This window comes from Paroedura picta, chromosome 11, assembly GCF_049243985.1.
Source record: "Paroedura picta isolate Pp20150507F chromosome 11, Ppicta_v3.0, whole genome shotgun sequence".
In the NCBI taxonomy this organism is placed as follows: domain Eukaryota; kingdom Metazoa; phylum Chordata; class Lepidosauria; order Squamata; family Gekkonidae; genus Paroedura; species Paroedura picta.
The window spans coordinates 8611118-8631573 of record NC_135379.1 but is presented as its reverse complement, the minus strand read 5'-3'; the positions used below and the strand labels follow the sequence as shown (position 1 = coordinate 8631573).

At 47.5% G+C, this 20456-nt stretch overlaps 1 protein-coding gene across 4 annotated transcripts in view; it reads left to right on the top strand.

Annotated features, from left to right (window-relative positions):
- Positions 1–19436: 19436 nt before the first annotated feature.
- The window catches only part of DIP2C (disco interacting protein 2 homolog C), a 287193-nt gene continuing 286173 nt past the window's right edge, over positions 19437–20456 (top strand). For 2 of the 4 annotated variants that reach the window (XM_077304480.1, XM_077304478.1), the window contains exon 1: positions 19437–20173. In XM_077304480.1, coding sequence (XP_077160595.1) covers positions 20089–20173 — 85 coding nt within the window. In that variant the 5' untranslated portion in view covers positions 19437–20088. The remainder of the gene's footprint in view (positions 20174–20456) is intronic. The other 2 variants (XM_077304481.1, XM_077304479.1) reach the window with 1 other exon arrangement.

The window sequence follows — 20456 nt, the reverse complement described above, 5'->3', positions numbered from 1 at the left end:
GTGATTGGTCCCATCCACCTCCAATAGCAGCCATTTTTGATGACAACTACTCATGGTTCTCAACATTCCAGTAATGCACACAGGTTTAACACAGTTGGAGACCCCGAACTGGAATATCCAAGGCTCTTCCCAAGGAAAAGAAAAGGGGAAGGATTTAAGAGAAGCCTATGGAGGAACTAAATTCTCTGTTCTTTAGCAAAACCACAGGGAAATTGATATGTTTGGAAGTGCCAATGGCTTGTAGTAAGAGTTCAGGTCCCCTATCTTTTTGAGCCTGGAAGCACATCTTAGATTTTTTGAGACAGGACAGAAATGCAACATCCAAGGGGGTTTGGAACGTGCACGGTGAAACTCTGCTTTACAGCAGTGGTCCCCAACCTTTTTATCACCGGGGACCACTCAACGCCTTTTACTGAGGCCCGGTGGGGGGGGGGGTAGTTTACTCCTCTGCTCTCAACCACTGCCCTAGCGCTCTCTGATCGCTATGGTAATGTTTAAACATCCCTTCAAAATAAGATACAGACACGCCACAACAATGAAGTGTGTTGTAAAGGGCTGGGGGGGGATGAAGTAAAGGGCCGGGGGGGTGGGGAGAAGGCATCCTTCGGGGCCCACCTCCAATTAGTCGAAGGACCACATGTGGTCCGCAGCCCACAGGTTGGGGATCGCTACTTTACAGCACCATATAAGCCAGCCTTTCTCAACTTTTTAATCATCGAGAACCCCCTGAAACATTTTTCAGGCTTTGAGAAGCCCCAAAAGTGGTGCAATTGTGCAGAACATGGTTGGGAAGCAGAGATGGGGGCCCTCCCCTTCCCACCCCCTCCATGACCATTATGGCCATTTGGGGGTGGGTGCGTTGACATGACCTCATGTGGTCATGTCGCCCAGTAAATGGTTAACAAATTTTAAAAATATATAAGAAATTTATGAATTCCCGCCCATACGAGAAACCCTTCCAGGGCTGTCAAGAAAGCCTGATTTAAGCCAAACATATGTGATAAACCAGTATATCCAATTGTTTGTTTTCTTATCTATTCTTTGTTTTCAGTGGTGAAGTTTAATTGTTGTTGACTCTGGACTTCATGCTTACCCCCTCATCCCCCCAACCCAATTTACATGGTGAGGTATATTTTAGATGCAAAGCAGAATATTTTCCAACCTTGTCTCATCCCCTCCCACCATAGAATCATAGAATCATAGAGTTGGAAGGGAGCTCATGGGCCATCTAGTCCAACCCCCTGCACTATGCAGGACACTCACATCCCAATCACTCATCTACTGTAACCTGCCACCCCCTTAAGCCTTCACAATCACCACAGTTAAACACTGGTGATGTGGGCTGATTTCCACAGAAGCAACTGGGCTTTGTGGCCAACTGGGATTGTTACCTATGGCTTGCTGAACCCACAAGTAGAGCCCTGGGCTTTTGCCCTGAAGTCCAGGCCCTGATGGCACCACTAAATGCTTTCTCCAACTAAAATGCTTTTCTAAATTATATGTGATTTTCATTGGTTATGACAAGCATTTGAGAGCCTGGCGTGATGGTTCAGAGCGGCAGCCTCTAATCTGGAGAACTGGGTTTTGATTCCTCACTACTCCACATGAAGCCTGCTGAGTGACCTTGGACCAATCACAGTTCTCTCAGAGCTCTCTCAGTCTCACTTACCTCATAAGTCATCTGTTGTAGAGAGAGGAAGGGAAGGCCATTGTAAGCAACTTTGAGACTTCTCCAGGGAGTAAAAAGTGGGGTACAAAAAAACATGTTCTTCTTCCCCTTTCTTTCTTTTTTGATTACTTCACCGCCCCCCCCCCCATATGAAGTTTGTGATTAGTAGAAAGTCACTGTCAAGGAAAGGTTGATACATGTATAACTTCAAGAGTTATAATAGCCATGGTGAAAGCTTTTTCTTATTTAATTACAATTTGTTTGGTCTCTAATTAATCAGACTTAATTTTCCAACTGAGTGGCTTTGTTATATAATTTCTTTTTGCAGAAAGAACCATTAAACTTGCATTCCTTGGATATGTAGGCTTAAAAGTTTAAGATAACGCACATGCAACCTAATTCTTTGGCCACGCAGAATATTTCATTCCCTAAAAATTAAAAGTCTTACTGAGTTAAATTGCTTAGTTTTCATAGATAAATTATTGGATAATTATATTTTTATTAATACTCAGGCCTTATCATCAACCTACCTTGACAACAACACGTGTTTATGTGTCCCATGGAAGTGCGTCTAGCCTCGACCAGGGCCAGGGCCTTTTCGGTCCTGGCCCCTACCTGGTGGAATGAGATCCGGGGTGAGCTGTGGTGACTTTCGGGGTTCCGCAGGGCCTGAAGGTCTATGGTTGAGGCTGGGGTCGGCGAGGAAGATCGATGCCCCCCCCCCGGGTGTGAGTGATAAAATGGATCATCTCTACCGCCTTCCTCGGCCCTCCGGTAGTGGGGATGGGTGGTAGTGGGGTTCCACCATGTTCTGTGATTTTATGCCTTTTAATGGGGGGTTTTAATGGGTTTTATTGGACATTGCAACCCGCCATGAACCGGCTTCGAAGTGGCGGGAAATAATAATAATAATAATAATAATAATAATAATAATAATAATAATAATAATAATAATAATAATAATAATAATAATAATAATAATAATAATAATAATAATAAATGTGCAAAAATTTGGCCACTGAGGAAGGTGTTGAAGCGAATACACGTTTGGTCCTGTTTTAATGTGGTTTAAGGTTATCAACCTAGATATATTGAATTATTGGCCCCGTTTTTTTGGTTGCAGGCTTTTCACGTAGAAATATCGAAATGTTTCATTGATTCAGGATATCTTAGTTCAAGTATTTACCACTTCTATTGGCAGATTGTGCCAACGTTTTAAAAGTTTTGTTTCAGTACACTTTGTGATAAATGCATAGATTTCATTTCATTTTCAAAATATTTTTTCTCTGTCATCCAACGTTTGGATACCCAGTTTTGGCAGCTGTCCAACCATACTGAGTCTGGGATGCTGACTTCAACAAGAAGAAGAGTTGGTTCTTATATGCCTCTCTTCTCTACCCAAAGGAGTCTCAAAGCGGTCTACAGTCGCCTTCTCATTCCTCTCCCCACAACAGACACCCTGTGAGGGAGGGAAGGCTGAGAGAGCCCTGAGATTATTGAAGAAGAAGAAGAAGAGTTGGTTCTTCTATGCCACTTTTCTCTACCCGAAGGAGTCTCAAAGCAGCTTATATTTGCCTTCCCTTTCCTCTCCCCACAACAGACACCTTGTGAGGTGGGTGAGGCTGAGAGAGCCCTGATATTACTGCCTTCCCTTTCCTCTCCCCACAACAGACACCCTGTGAGGGAGGTGAGGCTGAGAGAGCTCTGATATTACTGAAGAAGAAGAAGAGTTGGTTCTTATAGGCTGCTTTTCTCTACCCAAAGGAGTCTCAAAGTGGCTTACAATCATATTATTACGACAGATTATATCATCTGCTCTGAAATTGTGTGGGGAGGCACAGTGTATGTCTTTGTGTGTACTCAGAAACTCCAATTAAAATATTTGTTAAGTGTCACTAAGACATCCCTGTGTGGCTCCGTAGGATGTGAGAGTTTCTCACGAAAGAGACAGTGTCATGATCTATCAGGGGCCAAGTAAGCAACCAAACCCAAGGCCTAGGCACCTGATGCGAAAGAAAGACTTCCATCTCCGGGTCTCTGTTTAGTTTTTATACACTTGAAAAGAAAGGAGTGAGTCAATTAATCCTAATAACAAGGAGTAAATTGCATTTCAGATCCAATCAAGGTCAACGGAAGAGGCAGTAGCACAACTTTCTCTTACAGAATTCAGCCAAGGCTCCTAAGGCACCATTTCTATCAGTGCAGGCCTCCGAAATCTGCCACAGTCTTACTGGGTTGGAAGAGATTCATTCAGTAATATTTGTCTATTTACAGATATGTATCTGCACGCAGCTTATTTCTGTAGGCGATTTGGATATACCGTATATACTCGCAAATAAGCTGACCCGCATATAAGCCGAGGCACCTAATTTCACCCCCAAATGCTGGAAAACGTATTGACTCGCATATAACCCGAGGGTGGTATTTGGGTAGTGGTTTTTTCTCCTTTCCTCCCCTCACCCTCTCCCATTTTGGGCAGGATCTTTCCCCCCCTTTTCTTCCCACCTTCCTCCTCCCTCATTTCCTCTGAACCCTCTTGCCTTTTGATATCCAATCCTGTGCTCCTTCCCTTCTTCTTAGCTCGGTGTTCTGTTTCCTCCACCTTCCATGCCTTCCTCTAGGGGCGTTTCCTCCTTCTGCTCTCTGTTCAGAGAGCTTCAGAGCTTCCTGCAGCTTCCTGCACATGCTGGCCTCCTGCTGGCCTCCTTAAGGCAGGGAGAGGGGGAGGCGAAGACTGTTCTTTCCCTCCCGGGCTTGCTGCATCTCTCCTTTGTTCCTGCTTCTGCTCTTCAGGCAAGTATACTTGTCTTCCACCTTCCTGTCTTGTCTGGCAGCTGTTTTTTTTATACCCGCATATAAGCCGAGGGGGGACTTTTTCAGCTTAAAAAAAGGGCTGAAAAACTTGGCTTGTATGCGAGTACATACGGTAGATTATATACATGCCATGGCCTGTTCAATTACCTAGTCCTCTTGGAGGATAATGGCTTATTCTACTACGGTCAGTTCTGGGGCTCAAAACCATAGTCTAGAATTTCCAGCCAGCCACCCTCCAGGGGGGTCCTGGAAATCTCAAATCACAACTGATCCTTCATACTACAGCAGGGATTCCCAAGACTCCATGAGAGCTCCTTATGGACTCTCTGGCCTTACTCCTATATCCTGCCTTAATGGACTTGGCTCCTCCATAGTTAAAAAGTTGGACGAGATGGAGATCAGTTCTCCTGAAGAAAATGGCAGCTTTGGGAGGTAGACATTATGGCAGGGGTGGCCAAATTGTGGCTCTCCAGATGTCCATGAACTACAATTCCCAAGAGCCCCTGTCATGGACATCTGGAGAGCCAACGTAATTAGCAATTTATATTTCCCCTAATGTCTGCTATTCCTCCTAGGGGAAGGGAGGTCTCCATGTCATATTTAAAACAGAAGCAATGGAACTGAAAATATGACCCATCCTTGATGCTGACTTTCCATGGTGTTCAAGCACACTGTAACATCTCATGGCGCAAACAGAATTTAGGGAATTTACAGCATGATTGGGCGAGGGAATGCTTATTATTGCTGGGGGAAGGAGGCTGTTGCCTCCAGCTTAACTATAGTGATTTTTTTTCCCCTTGCATCTTCTTTCCTTCTTCTTAATTGTGTTAGATCTTGTTGTTGTGCAGGCAATAGCAGACCATCTTCCTCAAGTGGACCCTTCTTCTGTCTGTACTAGAAGAGACGTATATTTTCCAATAATTTGATTAGGAGCTAGGAATGGTAAGTATCCAGAATTGGATTACCACTCCGTCCACCTTATCTACAAAGATAATCACATTCAGGGTCCACTGATGCAGATAACAGTGTAACAACCTGGTTATATTCAAGCGCCCTGCATCTCCGACGCCATTTCTGGTTGGGAAAACAATGGAGGGGAAAACAGAATCCCCTTCTCCCCATGCACTGAGATCTCAATCAGAACTGGAGCCCCCCCATACTTGGGAAACCAGTTCCCAGTAGGGCAGGGGTAGTCAACCTGTGGTCCTCCAGATGTCCATGGACTACAATTCCCACGAGCCCCTGCCAGCATTTGCTGGCAGGGGCTCGTGGGAATTGTAGTCCATGGACATCTGGAGGACTACAGGTTGACTACCCCTGCAGTAGGGAACACAGAGCCGACAGTCAGATTGGGGAATGCAAACCAAACACACCAAAAAGTGTAACATATAGCCGGTCTAGAGATGCCAGCCTCCAAGTGGGACCTGGGGATCCTCTTAATGAAATGGATGATTTGGAGGGTGGGTTCTGTAGCATTGTACCCCACTGAGGTCCCTACTCCACTCAAGCCCTACCCCAAATCTCTAAGACAGCCTTTCTCAGCGTCTTCACCCCTGAGAAACCCCTGAAACATTCTTCGGGCTTTGAGAAACCCCAGAAAGTGACACAAAAATGCAGAATATGGCTGGGAAGCATAGCTGTAGACACGCCCATCCGGGGACCCTCCCCTTCCCACCCCCTCCAGGCTCATTATTGGCCATATTGGGAGGGAGGAGGGCAGGTCAGTATGGTACTTCCCAATCCCAAATGGGCAACTCTACCCCCATCACCCCGCCATTGGCCAGGGGAGAACCTGACAACCCTAACCTGGGTGCTTTGGCATAGGGGAAACCTGGATATTGATCTTACACATGCATACATAAATTTTGTTGCATGTACGCAAACGATGGTGTTCACCCGGATGTCCTTTAAAAGAGGCTTAAAGGTAAAGGTAAAGGTATCCCCTGTGCAAGCACCGGGTCATGTCTGACCCTTGGGGTGACGCCCTCCAGCGTTTTCATGGCAGACTCAATACGGGGTGGTTTGCCAGTGCCTTCCCCAGTCATTACCGTTTACCCCCCAGCAAGCTGGGTACTCATTTTACCAACCTCGGAAGGATGGGAGGCTGAGTTGACCTTGAGCCGGCTGCTGAGATCGAACTCCCAGCCTCATGGGCAGAGCTTTCAGACTGCATGCCTGCTGCCTTACCACTCTGCGGCACAAGAGGCTCTAAAAGAGGCTTAACGGGATGTTATTTACCAGGTGATGTTTTTTTAACTGCATGCCAAGAAAAATTTCGGATGCCCACACTCATATTCTAAGCCTGTATTCAAGTGATCAGATGCCTTTTTTCCAATCACTTGGCAACCCTGGGCTCATCAATGGGCTCTTGGACCGATGTATAATGAAAATAACATGTGAGGATGTTATCCTGGCTTTTAATTGTACAAAGCAGTAAGGATCGCCTGGTTCCCATTTGCAGAAGACTTGCAGGCAGGAAGGGAGAACGCGGAAGTGACAGAACGGATCCCACCACTAATTTATTTATTTCAGCCACTTGTTTTCTGCCTCTCAACCCAAAGGCTCTTGGGGGAACTCCCCACATAGTAAAAACCAAAGAGAGAGATTGCGGCACCACCCAAATCCACATCAATGGGATCGAGACGAATATTATCGTTACAATTAACTTTAAAACAATCTCTACAGCCCAAAGAAAACCACACGCAAGAGAGCAGCAAATGTAAAACACGTCCAGGACAAATGAAGCACTTGAGACTACAGATGGTGGATTCCAGCTTTGAATGTATTAAAAAAATCATTAAACAGAAATGCAGCACAGCAGGGAAAGAGCTCCGTCCGCTCCCTTGCTTTGCCCATGCTGGTTTTCTATCTTGAGGGAGGTTTTGTAAAGAGGAGATTTCTAAATGTGATCCTTTCCCACAGTCCATTCAACTGCCTCAGGTCTCTGCCTCCTAGGAGGCAGGTAAGTATCCCATTTTGAAATGTCCTATGTTCAGAACTCCTCATTGTCATTTCATTCCCCTCCACGAGTAAATCCAGCTGTACATCCCTTCCTTTCCCCCATGACAGGGGTGGCCAAACTGTGACTCTCCAGATGTCTAAGGACTAAATCATGCTAGCAGGGGCATACGGGAATTGTCCTCCATGGACATCTGGAGAGTCACAGTTTGGCCACCCTGCCCTATGCAATGTTCAATTCCTACACGAGCTTTCGAACTAGAAGGAAAGCTTTAAAACTCCTAGCATTGTAAACCTGAACAGCGCCCATTTGGAGAAAAGCAACCAAACTTATGAAACTGAAATTTTCTCCCGGTTATTGTGATAGAGAGCTTTGTGTCTAATACCTGTGGAAACGCACAAGTGTATGATATTTCTGGAAGGAAGGCCGTTTGTTCAGTCTGCATCTGGCTTGTTTTAAAGCGGTGTCACGGCCCTTCTGAAGAGGATCTGACTGTTAGAAGTAAGGCCCCTTTCACCTCATATGAGGAATGTGGGGAGCGGGGGCTGTTTATTTTGAATGCTCGATCCCACTTTTTAGAAGGTTGGGTCCCAAGGAGGCATTGTTGAAAGTATTTACAAAGCTATAAGCACACATGTACAGCTTTTTAAGGCTTCGCGTCTCTTTCCTTGTTGAGTTCATTCTTCTGCTCCACTTACCACCAGGGTTAATTCAGTGATGTATGTAGGCACTCCATTTATAAATTATTTTCATGTCTGGGATATTCATTATAATGCATAGCCGTTCTAGGCCTGTTTTTCCTTATTCCCTTCGGGGGATTCAAAATAAGCACTTGCCTGAGAGGCAAGATCTCTTGGAGGAACTTTGAAGTATGCCCCTCATTTATAATCCATGTAATCTTGTCCCATGTTTTCTCTTTTGTCGTGGGGCGGGTTAATTTCAGAGTTAAGGGGCACAGGAGTGAGAAGAATTTAATCTTTCCTCCTAGAATCATAGAGTTGGAAGGGACCTCATGGGTCATCTAGTCCAACCCCCTGCACTATGCAGGACACCCACAACCCTATCGCTCATCCACCGTAACCTGTCACCCCCTTGAACCTTCACAGAATCAGCCTCTCCGTCATATGGCTATCTAGCCTCTGTTTAAAAATTCCCAAAGACGGCGAACCCACCACCTCCCGAGGAAGCCTGTTCCACTGAGAAACCGCTCTGTCGGGAACTTCTTCCGGATGTTTAGATGGAATTTCTTTTGAATTAATTTTATCCCATTCGTTCTGGTCCGTCCCTCTGGGGCAAGAGAGAACAATTCTGCTCCATCCCCCATATGGCACCCTTTTAAATACTTGAAGATGGTTATCAGATCCCCTCTCAGTCGCCTCCTCTCCAGGCTAAACAGACCAAACTCCCCCAACCTTTCTTCATACGTCTTGGTCTCCAAACCCCTCACCATCTTTGTTGCCCTCCTCTGGACACGCTCCAGTTTTTCTACATCCCTCTTCAACTGGGGTGCCCAAAACTAAACACAGTACTCCAAGTGAGGCTGAACCAGAGCAGAGTATGTTTATTTCGATGTTTATCTGTTTATTTCTCTGCTTCCCCTCCACGGTTTCTAATCTGGAGAGCCGGGTTTGATTCCCCATTTCTCCACATGCAGCCAGCTGGGTGACCTTGCAGCGTAGTCACAGTCCTGCCAGTGCTGTTCTCACAGACCTGCCAGAGCTCTCTCAGACTGACCTCCCTCACAGGGTGTCTTTTGTGGGAGAGAGGAAGGGGAAGTGATTGGAAGCCGCTTTGAGACTCCTTCGGGTAGGGAAAAGTGCGGTATGAAACTGAACTCCTTTTCTTCTTCCAAACCCAAATGTTTTTAAACTAGAAAGCATAACAGCAGTCGTGCTACATCTTGGATTCACAGAATATGAAAACCTGAGAGGCTTCGCAGGAATAAAACTAAGACTCTGAAGAGTCTTAAAATGTTAATGTATTCTTGAGGTGTTTTGTGACAATCTGCTTTTTGAATGGCATTTCCCATAATGTTCAAGTGCATTTTCAAACCCATACCTTTTTCTCAGTCGGCGATACATTTTATCTCATCGTTCGACCCATTCCCTCTGAATTTCATCATTTTTGTGAAGTGATCCCGGGGAAAATTAGGTCTTTTATTTCAAATGTGTGCAAAAGGCACCGTTTCAATTATATCTTTTTATGACAGCTTATCAGACGTGCCCTAGTACCCCTAACCACTTGGCACTCCACAGTTTGGCCCTGAGCGGGAAGAAAGATCTCCATTTCCTGCCTTTAAAAGTCTAATAAAAAGCATTCAGCACTCCTAGGAAACCAAAACTCAAAGATCTTGTGAGTGAAATTAAGACAAATGTGATTTTACATTTGTGCCTGATGTGCTAACAGGAAAAAAAAGCTAGATTGGAGAGTCAGAAATTGCTACTGCTCCTTGTTTGGTTTAGAGACAGAGGTTAGGTGCAGTGGTTAGGAGTGTGGACTTCTAATCTGGCAAGCCGGGTTTGATTCCCCGCTCCTCCTCCACATGCAGCCAGCTGGGTGACCTTGGGCTCGCCACAGCACTGATAAAGCTGTTCTAACTGAGCAGGAATATCAGGGCTCTCTCAGCCTCACCCACCTCACAGGGTGTCTGTTGTGGGGAGAGGAATGGGAAGGCGACTGTAAGACGGTTTGAGACTCCTAAGAGTAGAGAAAAGCGGCATATAAGAACCAACTCTTCTTCTGCTTGTGTCAACTCCTCAGTTCCCAGCCCCATTTGGCAGCATGTTTATCTTTAATGTTTTTAACTGAGTCCACTTTATTAAGAGCAGTACAATACTGTGAATAACAAATTGTACTGGTTTCTTAATTCTTATCTATATATATAAGTCCTTCAGTTTAAAATACAAAAAGATCTTCTGCTAGGTGAATTGTATTTTGGCCCCTGATGACACTTTCTTTTCTCTCTCTCTCTCTCTCTCTGCCACTCATAAGCAAGAGAGACGGGAACAGTAATTCAAAACCATCCACCCTCTGTGAAAGACAATATAATAATTTTGTTCTTCGTGCTGTGTTATTTTAAATTCCGCAGCCTCTGAGAAAATGGCCCCTGATTCCCTTTGAGGAGGAAAAGGAATGGCTGCCATTTCCTAAGATGTAACAGTTTTAATCTAGCCTTCACCGGCAGCAGAAGACATCATGTGCCAGCTGGATGACCCTAGGCTGGTCACAGCCCTGATAGTGCTGCTCTCACAGGGCTTTCTCCGCCCCAGTCTTAGATTTTGGAAGTTCATCAGGACTGGTCCTCGTTAGGGTACCTGTTGTGGGGAAAGGAAGGGAAGATGATTGTAAGCTGCTTTGAGATTCCTTCTGGTTGAGAAAAGCGGGGTATAAATCCAACTGGTCATCTTGTGTGCATTTAACCTCAGAGACCCACAAGTCTGAGCAGTGATGCACTGCTTACTAGTCTGGGAGGCAGTGGCTCAGAGGGACCCTGGCTCAGGATTCCTGACAGGATTGCTCCTCTCTTAAGAGATATCTCCCTTTTCACTGGGCAGGGATTATTTCTCTAGACGAGAAGCTCTTTTTGAACTTGAATGGGGATTTTTCAGTGATACTCCCACTCCTCTTTTTGCTTCCTTCCCAGTCAGCAGTCTGTGCCAAACTGTCTCTTCCTCAACTGTCAGTTCCCAACTGTCATTTCTTAACAATGCTCTCCATTTGAAGAGCCTGTCATTCAAAGCTTCTCAGACTCTGTGAGGCGTTAACTCTTGATAGTCCATCACAACAGAACACCATTGTGCCAGCTCTATGATAAATCTCTCATGCAAAATGCTCCCCCCACACATACCTTTATTTAGCTACGAAGGGAGTTCGGCTACAGAACCTGGGCAGTTCTTGAGCTTCGTTCACTCTTAATTGGATATTGCTCTATCATGGCACTGTAGTGCTCATATGCATTTTGATGTAACTCTTTGCACAAGCTACCACAATTTCAAACAGTCGCTGTATTTCAGAAACAGTGTTGTATCCATCAATTTGGGGATACTTCTGGAAATATAAGCAGGCATGACCAACATTGCCCTGACCTGGATGGCGCAGGCTGGCTTGATCTTCTTAGATCTTGGAAGTTCATCAGGACTGGTCCTCCTTAGTATTTGGAAGAGAGATTACCAAGGATGTCCGAGGATGCAGAAGCTTCTATTTGTGCGTTTCCCTGAAAACCTGGGGTCACCATAAATCAGCTGTGACTTTATGGCGCTTTGGAGGTAAACAACATCCCATTAAACCCCTATTAAGAGAACCAGACATTTTTCTCCAGGCCAGCTGACAACACTAACAGCCCCTGTTACCTACTATTATTATTAGTTATTGTATTTTGAGTGCATTCCTGTTGCAAAGCAACTGATACATTATTATACCTGCAATTATTATACGTCACACATCCACCTAGAGTGAGTTGACTGTTGTTTTTGATTTGTCTGTTCGCTCTGGAACTCCGTCACATCTGTTTTACTTGGTTCTTCCCGCATCGTTTTTGGGAAAAGCAGTCCACATTTTCCACTCATTCCATTTAGTTCCTCTGTAATTTTTGTCTTTCTTTAGCAAATCTTTCCTCTCTTTGTGGTCCCGAAAGCCTTGCCGCAAACTTGTTGCTTTCCTGAAATTCTTATTGCCTGCCTTAATTTTTTTTAAAGGATATGATCCTCATCCACAACCAGTTCACAAAATTCCAAAAGTATCCACAGTCTCAACAAAATTGAGAGCCCTCGAAATTAAGGTTGCCATCCTTGAGGTGGAACCTGGATATCTTCCAGAATCACAACTGATTTCCAGACTGTAGAGATTCATACCCTTGGAGGAAAAGCCTCCAACTCCAAATCTGCAGAATTTCCCAAGCTGGAGTTGGTAACCCTACTAGAGAGGGATGCTCCATAGGGCATTCCCAGTCCCCTTGGGTGAACCTGGAGTACAGTTCCAACAGTTTAAGGTGGAAAACGTAAAATAACTAAAGTAGCAGTAGCTTCATAATTGCAATTCAACAAACAAACCAAAATCAATATTGTAGTATTATATTCTCACCTATTACCTGGTAGCACTGCAAACAGCTATTGACCAGTTATTACATGCAACAAGGTGTACTGTGAGATTACTTATGGATTCAACTTTAATTGTGCTCAGGTTTTGCGGTGTTTTAAACCACAGGTCTTGTTACTTACATGTGATACGTGCATTAAAATAAAGGGTATCAAATATACAACATTTTAGAAGCATTGGGCCATGCAAGGCCACTCATATGGCCTGTGAGGAAGTCCACATCCAGAATAAGTGCCTCCGTATTTAAAACACTCTGCCAGAAATATCTGCACAAAATTGATTTACATCAGTCTGTACCACTTCAGCTGCCATTATTTTGTACAGGCTCAAAATCCTGGGCTTTGTAGTTCTGTAGAGGGTATTGTGGGCCCCTTTTTTATTTCTGGCTACCCTTTTTCTCCCAGAACTATGATTTTCATTGTTCCCTAAGGAGAGGGGATTCTGATTTAACCCAAAGAGTATTAGGAGGGGGGGGGGAGGGACCCAGTAAAGACATGCCTCTCAAATTATAGAAATTGGAATGTCTTTATTCCTGAATTTTAAATTTTTGGGGCATAGGCATGTCAGTCAATTGAAGCCAAAAGAGCAAAGAATCTAGTTAGTTAAATACAGCATAAATTTGCATGGGCCAGAGGCTGCTTTATCATAATGCTGATAACGACAACCCAGGTGAACCAATAAAAACTGTAAATATTGAATGGCACAGCCATGGAATGATCTGTGACTCTTAAAAGACGACTAGAGTCACCATTCCCCAAAACTATTTTTGGTGATAACTCAGTCTCCCCACTTTTTGATGCAATATTGCAAATGTTAAAAATGTCGGAACTACCCATGGTGTTAATGGTTATTTCCAGCAGGGGGCTCTCCATCCCAGATCGGCCTCTGGCCAATGGGGTGAGTAAGAGTCCAGCCCAAGAAAAATACAGATCACTTACAGCAGGGGTAGTCAACCTGTGGTCCTCCAGATGTTCATGGACTACAATTCCCATGAGCCTCCTGCCAGCAATGCTGGCAGGGGCTCATGGGAATTGTAGTCCATGAACATCTGGAGGACCACAGGTTGACTACCCCTGACTTACAGGTTTCATTCCCTGGAACAATAAGAACTCCCGAGGACTCCATATAGACAACTGTGTTTTGACAGGGACTATAATTCCATGAGTTATCCACAGGCAGGGATACTTTCTATCTAGAATGCTAGGTGGGTTTTTAATTTTTGCATTATTAGGCACCCTACTGACATGATCACTACTAGGACAGTAGAAAAGGGCAAGAATCTAGGGACGCCTTAAAGACTAACAACACTTGCAGGAGAAAATTCATGCCCTGCTAGTCTTTAAGGGGCTACCAGACTCTTGCTCTTTGCTAACACAATTAATTATCCATCTTGATCTAATTGAGAGGGTAGCAAGTCTGCTCGCCCTTCTGCATCGTCTCCTTCACTCAGAATTGCCTTAATCTAAAACAGTGGCTCTCAACCTTCCTAACACTGCGACCCTTTAATACAGTTCCGAATGTTGTGGTGACCCCCAACCATAAAATTATGCAAGCGTTCTTCCACAGCAATTAAACCGAAACTGACCAATGGCGTGAAGATCCATTGTTCATCGTTGTATATCAATTGGTTCTTTTCTGGGGGTTTTCAGTTCAGTTCTGCCTCTTGTTTGGTGTAGTGGTTAGGAGTGCGGACTTCTAATCTGGCATGCCGGGTTCGATTCTGCACTCCCCCACATGCAACCAGCTGGGTGACCTTGGGCTCGCCACGGCACTGATAAAACTGTTCTGACCGAGCAGTGATATCAGGGCTCTCTCAGCCTCACCCACCCCACAGGGTGTCTGTTGTGGGGAGAGGAATGGGAAGGCGACTGTAAGCTGCTTTGAGCCTCCTTCGGGTAGGGAAAAGCGGCATATAAGAACCAACTCTTCTTCTTCTTCTTCTTGTGTAGCTTGGTGTAGTGGTTAGGAGTATGGACTTCTAATCTGGCGAGCCGGGTTCGATTCTGCGCTCCCCACATGCAACCAGCTGGGTGACCTTGGGCTCACCATGGCACTGATAAAACTGTTCTGACCAAGTAGGAATATCTGCCGTGTTATTAAAAGCAATTGGCCTAACCAAACAGATGGCTCCAGTCTTGTAGGCCGCCAGGAAGGAGTAGTGTGAGGGTTGTAAATAAGAGTAGAAGTGGGCAAAAACTGCACAGTGCACAATCAAAATTGGAAAGCCGGACACTTTTAAAAATCCTGTCTATGCCAGGAAACACTGAGGACACATCCCTACCAGACCAACTGAGTAGAACAAATATCAGCAGACCAAAGAGCTGTAAACCGTTGCGGTACTTTTACAACAAGCCCCCTACAGACTTCCCCTAAGTTTTTTTATTACTCCAGAAATAAAATTCCACTTCCTTGCTGACTGAGCTGCCCAAGTAGCATGGTTTCTGTGTTGTAAAATAATAAAGTTGGCTTTCCCATCTGAGGTTGACAGAATTTGGCTTTTCGCTGACCTCTGGAACCACAAGGTTCTGTGTAGCAGCTCTCTTTGCTGTAAGCCTTTCAGAATGGCCTTTGAGTTTATGGTGAAGTTCAACACACTAAAGATTTTATTTAACATCTAGGGATAGGTTAGATGGAATGAGGAAACAAAACTTTGTTGTGAAAATCAGTTGTGCAGTTTGCGGACCTTAAATACAGACTTTTGAGAGGTTTAGTTAAAAAATTTTCTTAGTTTCTGAGTTCTTCACGAGGACCGCATACGCACTGGAGGTTTATTGCTGGGCTGCAGGCTGGAGTTTTAGTCGCTGCAGGTTGCCCCACCTCTTCCTTCACCCACATGGGGGAACATTTGGCCTGGAGCACCTCATCTACCCCTGATTTGTGCTCCTGCACAGGAGCTGGGGCAGTGAAGTTCCCAGTGTGTAAACAGTCAAGGAGAGGCTGCTTTTCTTTCTGTGTTTATGTAAAGAGGTCAGTATTTTTCTTTGAACTCCCCTGGTTTTCTTTGATGACTGGTAACGTATGTTAGTATCTCCCTTCTTTAGAAACAACCATTTCCCTCTAACTCCTGATTGTCTGCCGCAAGTTCCTCTCACACCAGTCCTCACGGCTAATTTCCCCTTTTTAACTGAGCAGGGAGTTTTCTTCTCTCCCTATATTTCTCCACTTTACTTTGGCCTGATTTGGAAGTATCACATTCCATCCTGCAAGTGAAAACTTTAGCCTGGATCCACCCACTGTAAGTCAAAAGACGATATTTTTGGTCATTTATATTGCTGTGCTTTGTAGCCCCGGGAAAGCTACCAAGAATTTGAGGTTTCAGCGTTTACCTCCCAAACATGGGGGATAATAACAGTTTTCAGGGTGGTGTGAAGACTAATTGTTGTGTAACCTCTGTTGAAAATAAGGAACACTTCAGAAGCGAGTATCCTTAATAGCAATCCCTTGTTACTTGTCTTTACTGACATGTTGCAAGTTTGGCCCTTTTTGGAAGCTGGGGAGGACATGCTGTGCATTATATTTTATGAGCCCTGCTTGCAGGATTCATTCGAGAACAGCTTACAGCCTCAAGTCTTATAGCCATGGTTACTGTATGTAAAACAGTGTGAAATCAATACTTCGCAATCATGTGACAATTAATATCCATTTATGGGGCTGTTTGTGGAAGGGGGGGGTTCACTCAAAGAGGCCCATCCATAAATCAAAACCTATAAAGCAGCAAGCTGGACATACATATGCTGACTCTCTGGGGTTGTTGGCATATCTGTGTCCAATTTGAGAGGAGAGGTAGGAATAATCTCTTTTGATGTTCTTGCTAGGAAGCCGAGTTAGTATAATAGGCTGTTGATCGGCAGGCAGTTCTTCTAAAAGACACCTCAGAGTGGGTCTAGAGCAGGGGTAGTCAACCTGTGGTCCTCCAGATGTCCATGGACTACAATTCCCATGAGCCCCTGCCAGCGTTTGCTGGCAGGGGCTCATGGGAATTGTAGTCCATGGACATCTGGAGGACCACAGGCTGACTACCCCTGCTCTAGAGGCCCCCTTACCTGCTAGGTTGTGCTAAGCTCCTTGAAAGAAAAAAGGCATTTTCTTCGCTGCACTAAAAGAGCCGGATTGAATTGGGCAGCAAGGCCGATGCTGCTGGGAATCTGGTGGTGACTCTCCCCTCACCTTTTTTTGGGGTGTGTGTGTGTTGTGCTTCTTATAATGTCCGCTCAGCTGCATGTTTGTGAACACTACAGGTGCCAAAGAATGTTAGTTGCATATTTTAAGAGTTCTCTCTTCCAGAGAAAAGATATCCTTTATAGAAAGTCTGAACCTTCCCGCGGTTTGGGGAAAGAGCTGCAAAAGAGAATGGCTTGTGTCCAAACAGCTACTTTCGGCAAGCCCAGCGGGGGATTTTTGAGTGTTTTTCTTTGAACGGCAAATTCTGCTTTGGAAACTCCCCTCCGTTGCCTGAGTGGTTTGCCATTAAGTTTAGGATACCGCTACTCAAGAAATGCAGAGAGGTGTGAGGGACTACTTCTTTATTAAATAGATTTATATCCTGCTTTTTGACCATAAAGCCCTTAAAAGGGGTTACAATGTTTTTAAAAGTACAATATTAACTCCTTCTCCCTCCTTCAGAGTTCCAAATATATCTGCCCTCGGCCAGTGGGGTTCCGCCTCAGGTGATATGCTATTGGTGGCTTCAGAATGGCAGTTGCTCATTGGTACCTCGCCTGGGGGATCACCACAACAGGTAAAGGTAAAGGTAAAGGTATCCCCTGTGCAAGCACCAAGTCATGTCTGACCCTTGGGGTGACGCCCTCTAGCGTTTTCATGGCAGACTCAATACGGGGTGGTTTGCCAGTGCCTTCCCCAGTCATGACCGTTTACCCCCCAGCAAGCTGGGTACTCATTTTACCAATCTCGGAAGGATGGAAGGCTGAGTCAACCTTGAGCCGGCTGCTGGGATTGAACTCCCAGCCTTATGGGCAAAGCTTTCAGACGGCTGCCTTACCACTCTGCGCCACAAGAGGCTCTTACCACAACAGGAGGAACTGTATTAAAGGATCGCGGCATCAGGAAGGCTGAGAACCAGTGCCTTAAATGGTCACAAAGACAGTGTGTTAGAGTTATGGGGAAGGGTCCTCAGGGGTTCTGTTCTTTTCAACCATAACCAGCTGGTCTTTGGGTTGGTAGCCATGTGGGTCTGAAGCCGCAGAAGAAAGTCCGAGACCCGTGGACATAAACTTCATTCAATTAGTCTTTAATCATGCACTGGGACACTACAGGAAGAGAACATACCGACAGCACATACATGAATAAATAATGGCGATGCAGGCATGGGGTGGGATGGGCGGGTGCTGTGCTGCTCATCAATAACGATATCGCAAACAAGTATCCATTAGGTGCCCATTACATTAATGCAACCACATTCTAGTACACAGCAATCAGGACCGTAATGGATGCGCAGAGGAAAGTAGCACAGATCCTCACTTACAACCCATCCAGGACGAGGAAAATGTACATCAGTGGTGCTGATGGGGAGCTGGAAGGGCTACCACCCTTCCCCGAAAAATCTCTCTTTGTTCGGCTAATGGTGGAGATTTCCCTACACATCTCAGCATACAAGACCCTTCCTCCTTGCCCTTTACCTGAATCTCTTACTCGCCTCCCCGCTGCCAGTGTGGCGCTAAATCCATGCCATGTTCTTATTTATTTATTTATTTGGCTTATAGCCTGCCACTCCCACAAGGCTTGTGGTAGGTCACATATCATAAAAGCCCCCCATAAAACCCCTAATACAATAAAACATCCTAAAAAAACTCCACAAACCAACCTAACCCAACCAGTCCCGCGTCGTAGTCAGGATACCACATAGCTCATAACCCCAAGGAAGGAATAGAGAATCATCGCAAATATAACCCTAAAAGGGAGGCCCCCCTGATCTACCATGGAGGCGCTGGCCTCAACCATAAGCCTGTCTAATGGAACAGTGGCCTTTAACGAAAGAACCCTCCAGGGTCACCGCGATCGAGGTGGACACCAGTCCTGAAGGAGCCACACAGATCACCGGGCTCAACTCAAGTCACCGGAGAGCATGAACGGTGTAGAATGGGGGCAGGGCTCCAGCGCAGCGAGTGGGAAAGGTGCTTTGCATACAGAACCTGACATCTCAGGCCACAGGTGCTCAGAAAGGCCTTTCTCTGCCTGAGATGCTCCAAGTTAGAGTAGTGGTCGCTGAGTCAGACAGGTCAATAGTCTGGCTCCGTGTCAAGGCGGCAGTCAAGAATCTCCGAAACCTTAGATCAGGGGTAGTCAAACTGCGGCCCTCCAGATGTCCATGGACTACAATTCCCATGAGCCCCTGCCAGTGTTCTCTGTAGTCCATGGACATCTGCAGGGCCCCAGTTTGACTACCCCTGCCTTAGATGGAAGGGGAGGCAATTTATGATGAAAAATTTGATTTTTTATATCCTGCTTTTTCACTACCCGAAGGAGTCTCAAAGCAGCTTCCAGTCACCTTCCCTTCCTCTCCCCCCAACAGAGACCCTGTGAGGAAGGTGAGGCTGAGAGAGCTCTGTGAGAACAGCTCTACGAGGGCTGTGACTGGCTCAAGGTCACCCATCAGGCTGCATGTGGAGGAGGAACCGCATCCCGAGGGAAGGCTCCGCTCGCCCTGCGCCCAGCGCCCGGGCGCCCTCGCGCTCCCTCCAAGCTCCCGGCCCCGTCGGGAGGCAAGGCGAGCGGGGCGCGCGGGCGGGCGGGCGCGCGGACTTTCCCCGGGCGGCGCGTGCTCCAGCGCTCCCCCTAGGGGCCGGCTGCGCCCAGGCGGGTCACGTGCGAGTGTGACAGAGGCAGCGGCAACAGCGCTCCGGCAGCCTCGGCGTTTCGGCGGCGGCTCCGCAGTTCCAGCTGCAGCGGCAGAGGAGCGGCGCGCGCGGGCAGGAGGGTGGGCGAGCGAGCGAGCGGTGCGCCCCGGCGGGCTGCGCGTGAGGCGGCGGCGAGGGCGCCCCGGGCCCGCTCCGGCTCCATGCCCAAGGAGGAGTGCGGGGAGCCGCGGAGAAGGCGCGGACAGCAGGCGGCGGCGGCGGCGGCCCCAGCAGCCCCAGCGGCAGCGGCAGCCATGGCGGGGCTGCACTGAAGCAGCAGCAGCAGCAGCAGCAGGAGGCGGCGAGCGAGCGAGCGAGCGAGCAGACTCTGCATTCCCTCCTCCTCCTCCTCCTCCTCCTCCTCCCCTCGCTGGGCTGGGCTGGGCTCTGCCTGGATGCGCCGCTGAGGGCTCGCTCGGGCCGGGCGGCCGCGGGGGCTGCTGCTGCTGCTGCGGCAGCGGGGGGCGTTGCTGCCTTGTGCCGCCGCGGTCTTGGCGAGCCCCGACCCCGCCGCCGCCGCCTCCTCCTCCTCCGCCGCCTCCTGTGGCTCGGCCGCCGCTGCTCGGGAGGGCGGGGGGCGGGCGGCTGGCGTGCGCGCGGCGAACAAAGAGCCCGGCGCCGCGGAGCCGGCGGAGGCGAGCGTGGAGGGCGGGCGGGCGAGGCGGAGGAGCGGCCGAGAGGAGCGCCTCGCCTCCACCATGGCGGATCGCAGCCTCGACAGCCTCGCGCTGCCGCTGGAGGTCCGAGCGCGCCTGGCCGAGCTGGAGCTGGAATTGTCCGAAGGTAAGGCCCGCCCGGGCGGAGGAGGGAGGAGGGGGTGGGCGCGGGGGGCCATCCGCGGCATCGCCGGCGAGCGTCTCGGGGAGGTTGCGCCGTCCTCCCTCCCTCCCTCCCTCCCTCTGCAGTGCTGCCAGCTGGCCTCGCCATCCCTGGTGCGCCCGTGGCCCGAGGAGATGGGCGGCGGAGCGGCGGGGCTGGCTGGATCTGGGGGGGGGGGAAGGATCTGAGACCCCCGCCGACCCCCCTCTTTCCTCCCCCTGCTCAAGGAAGACCCCCCTCCCTCCCC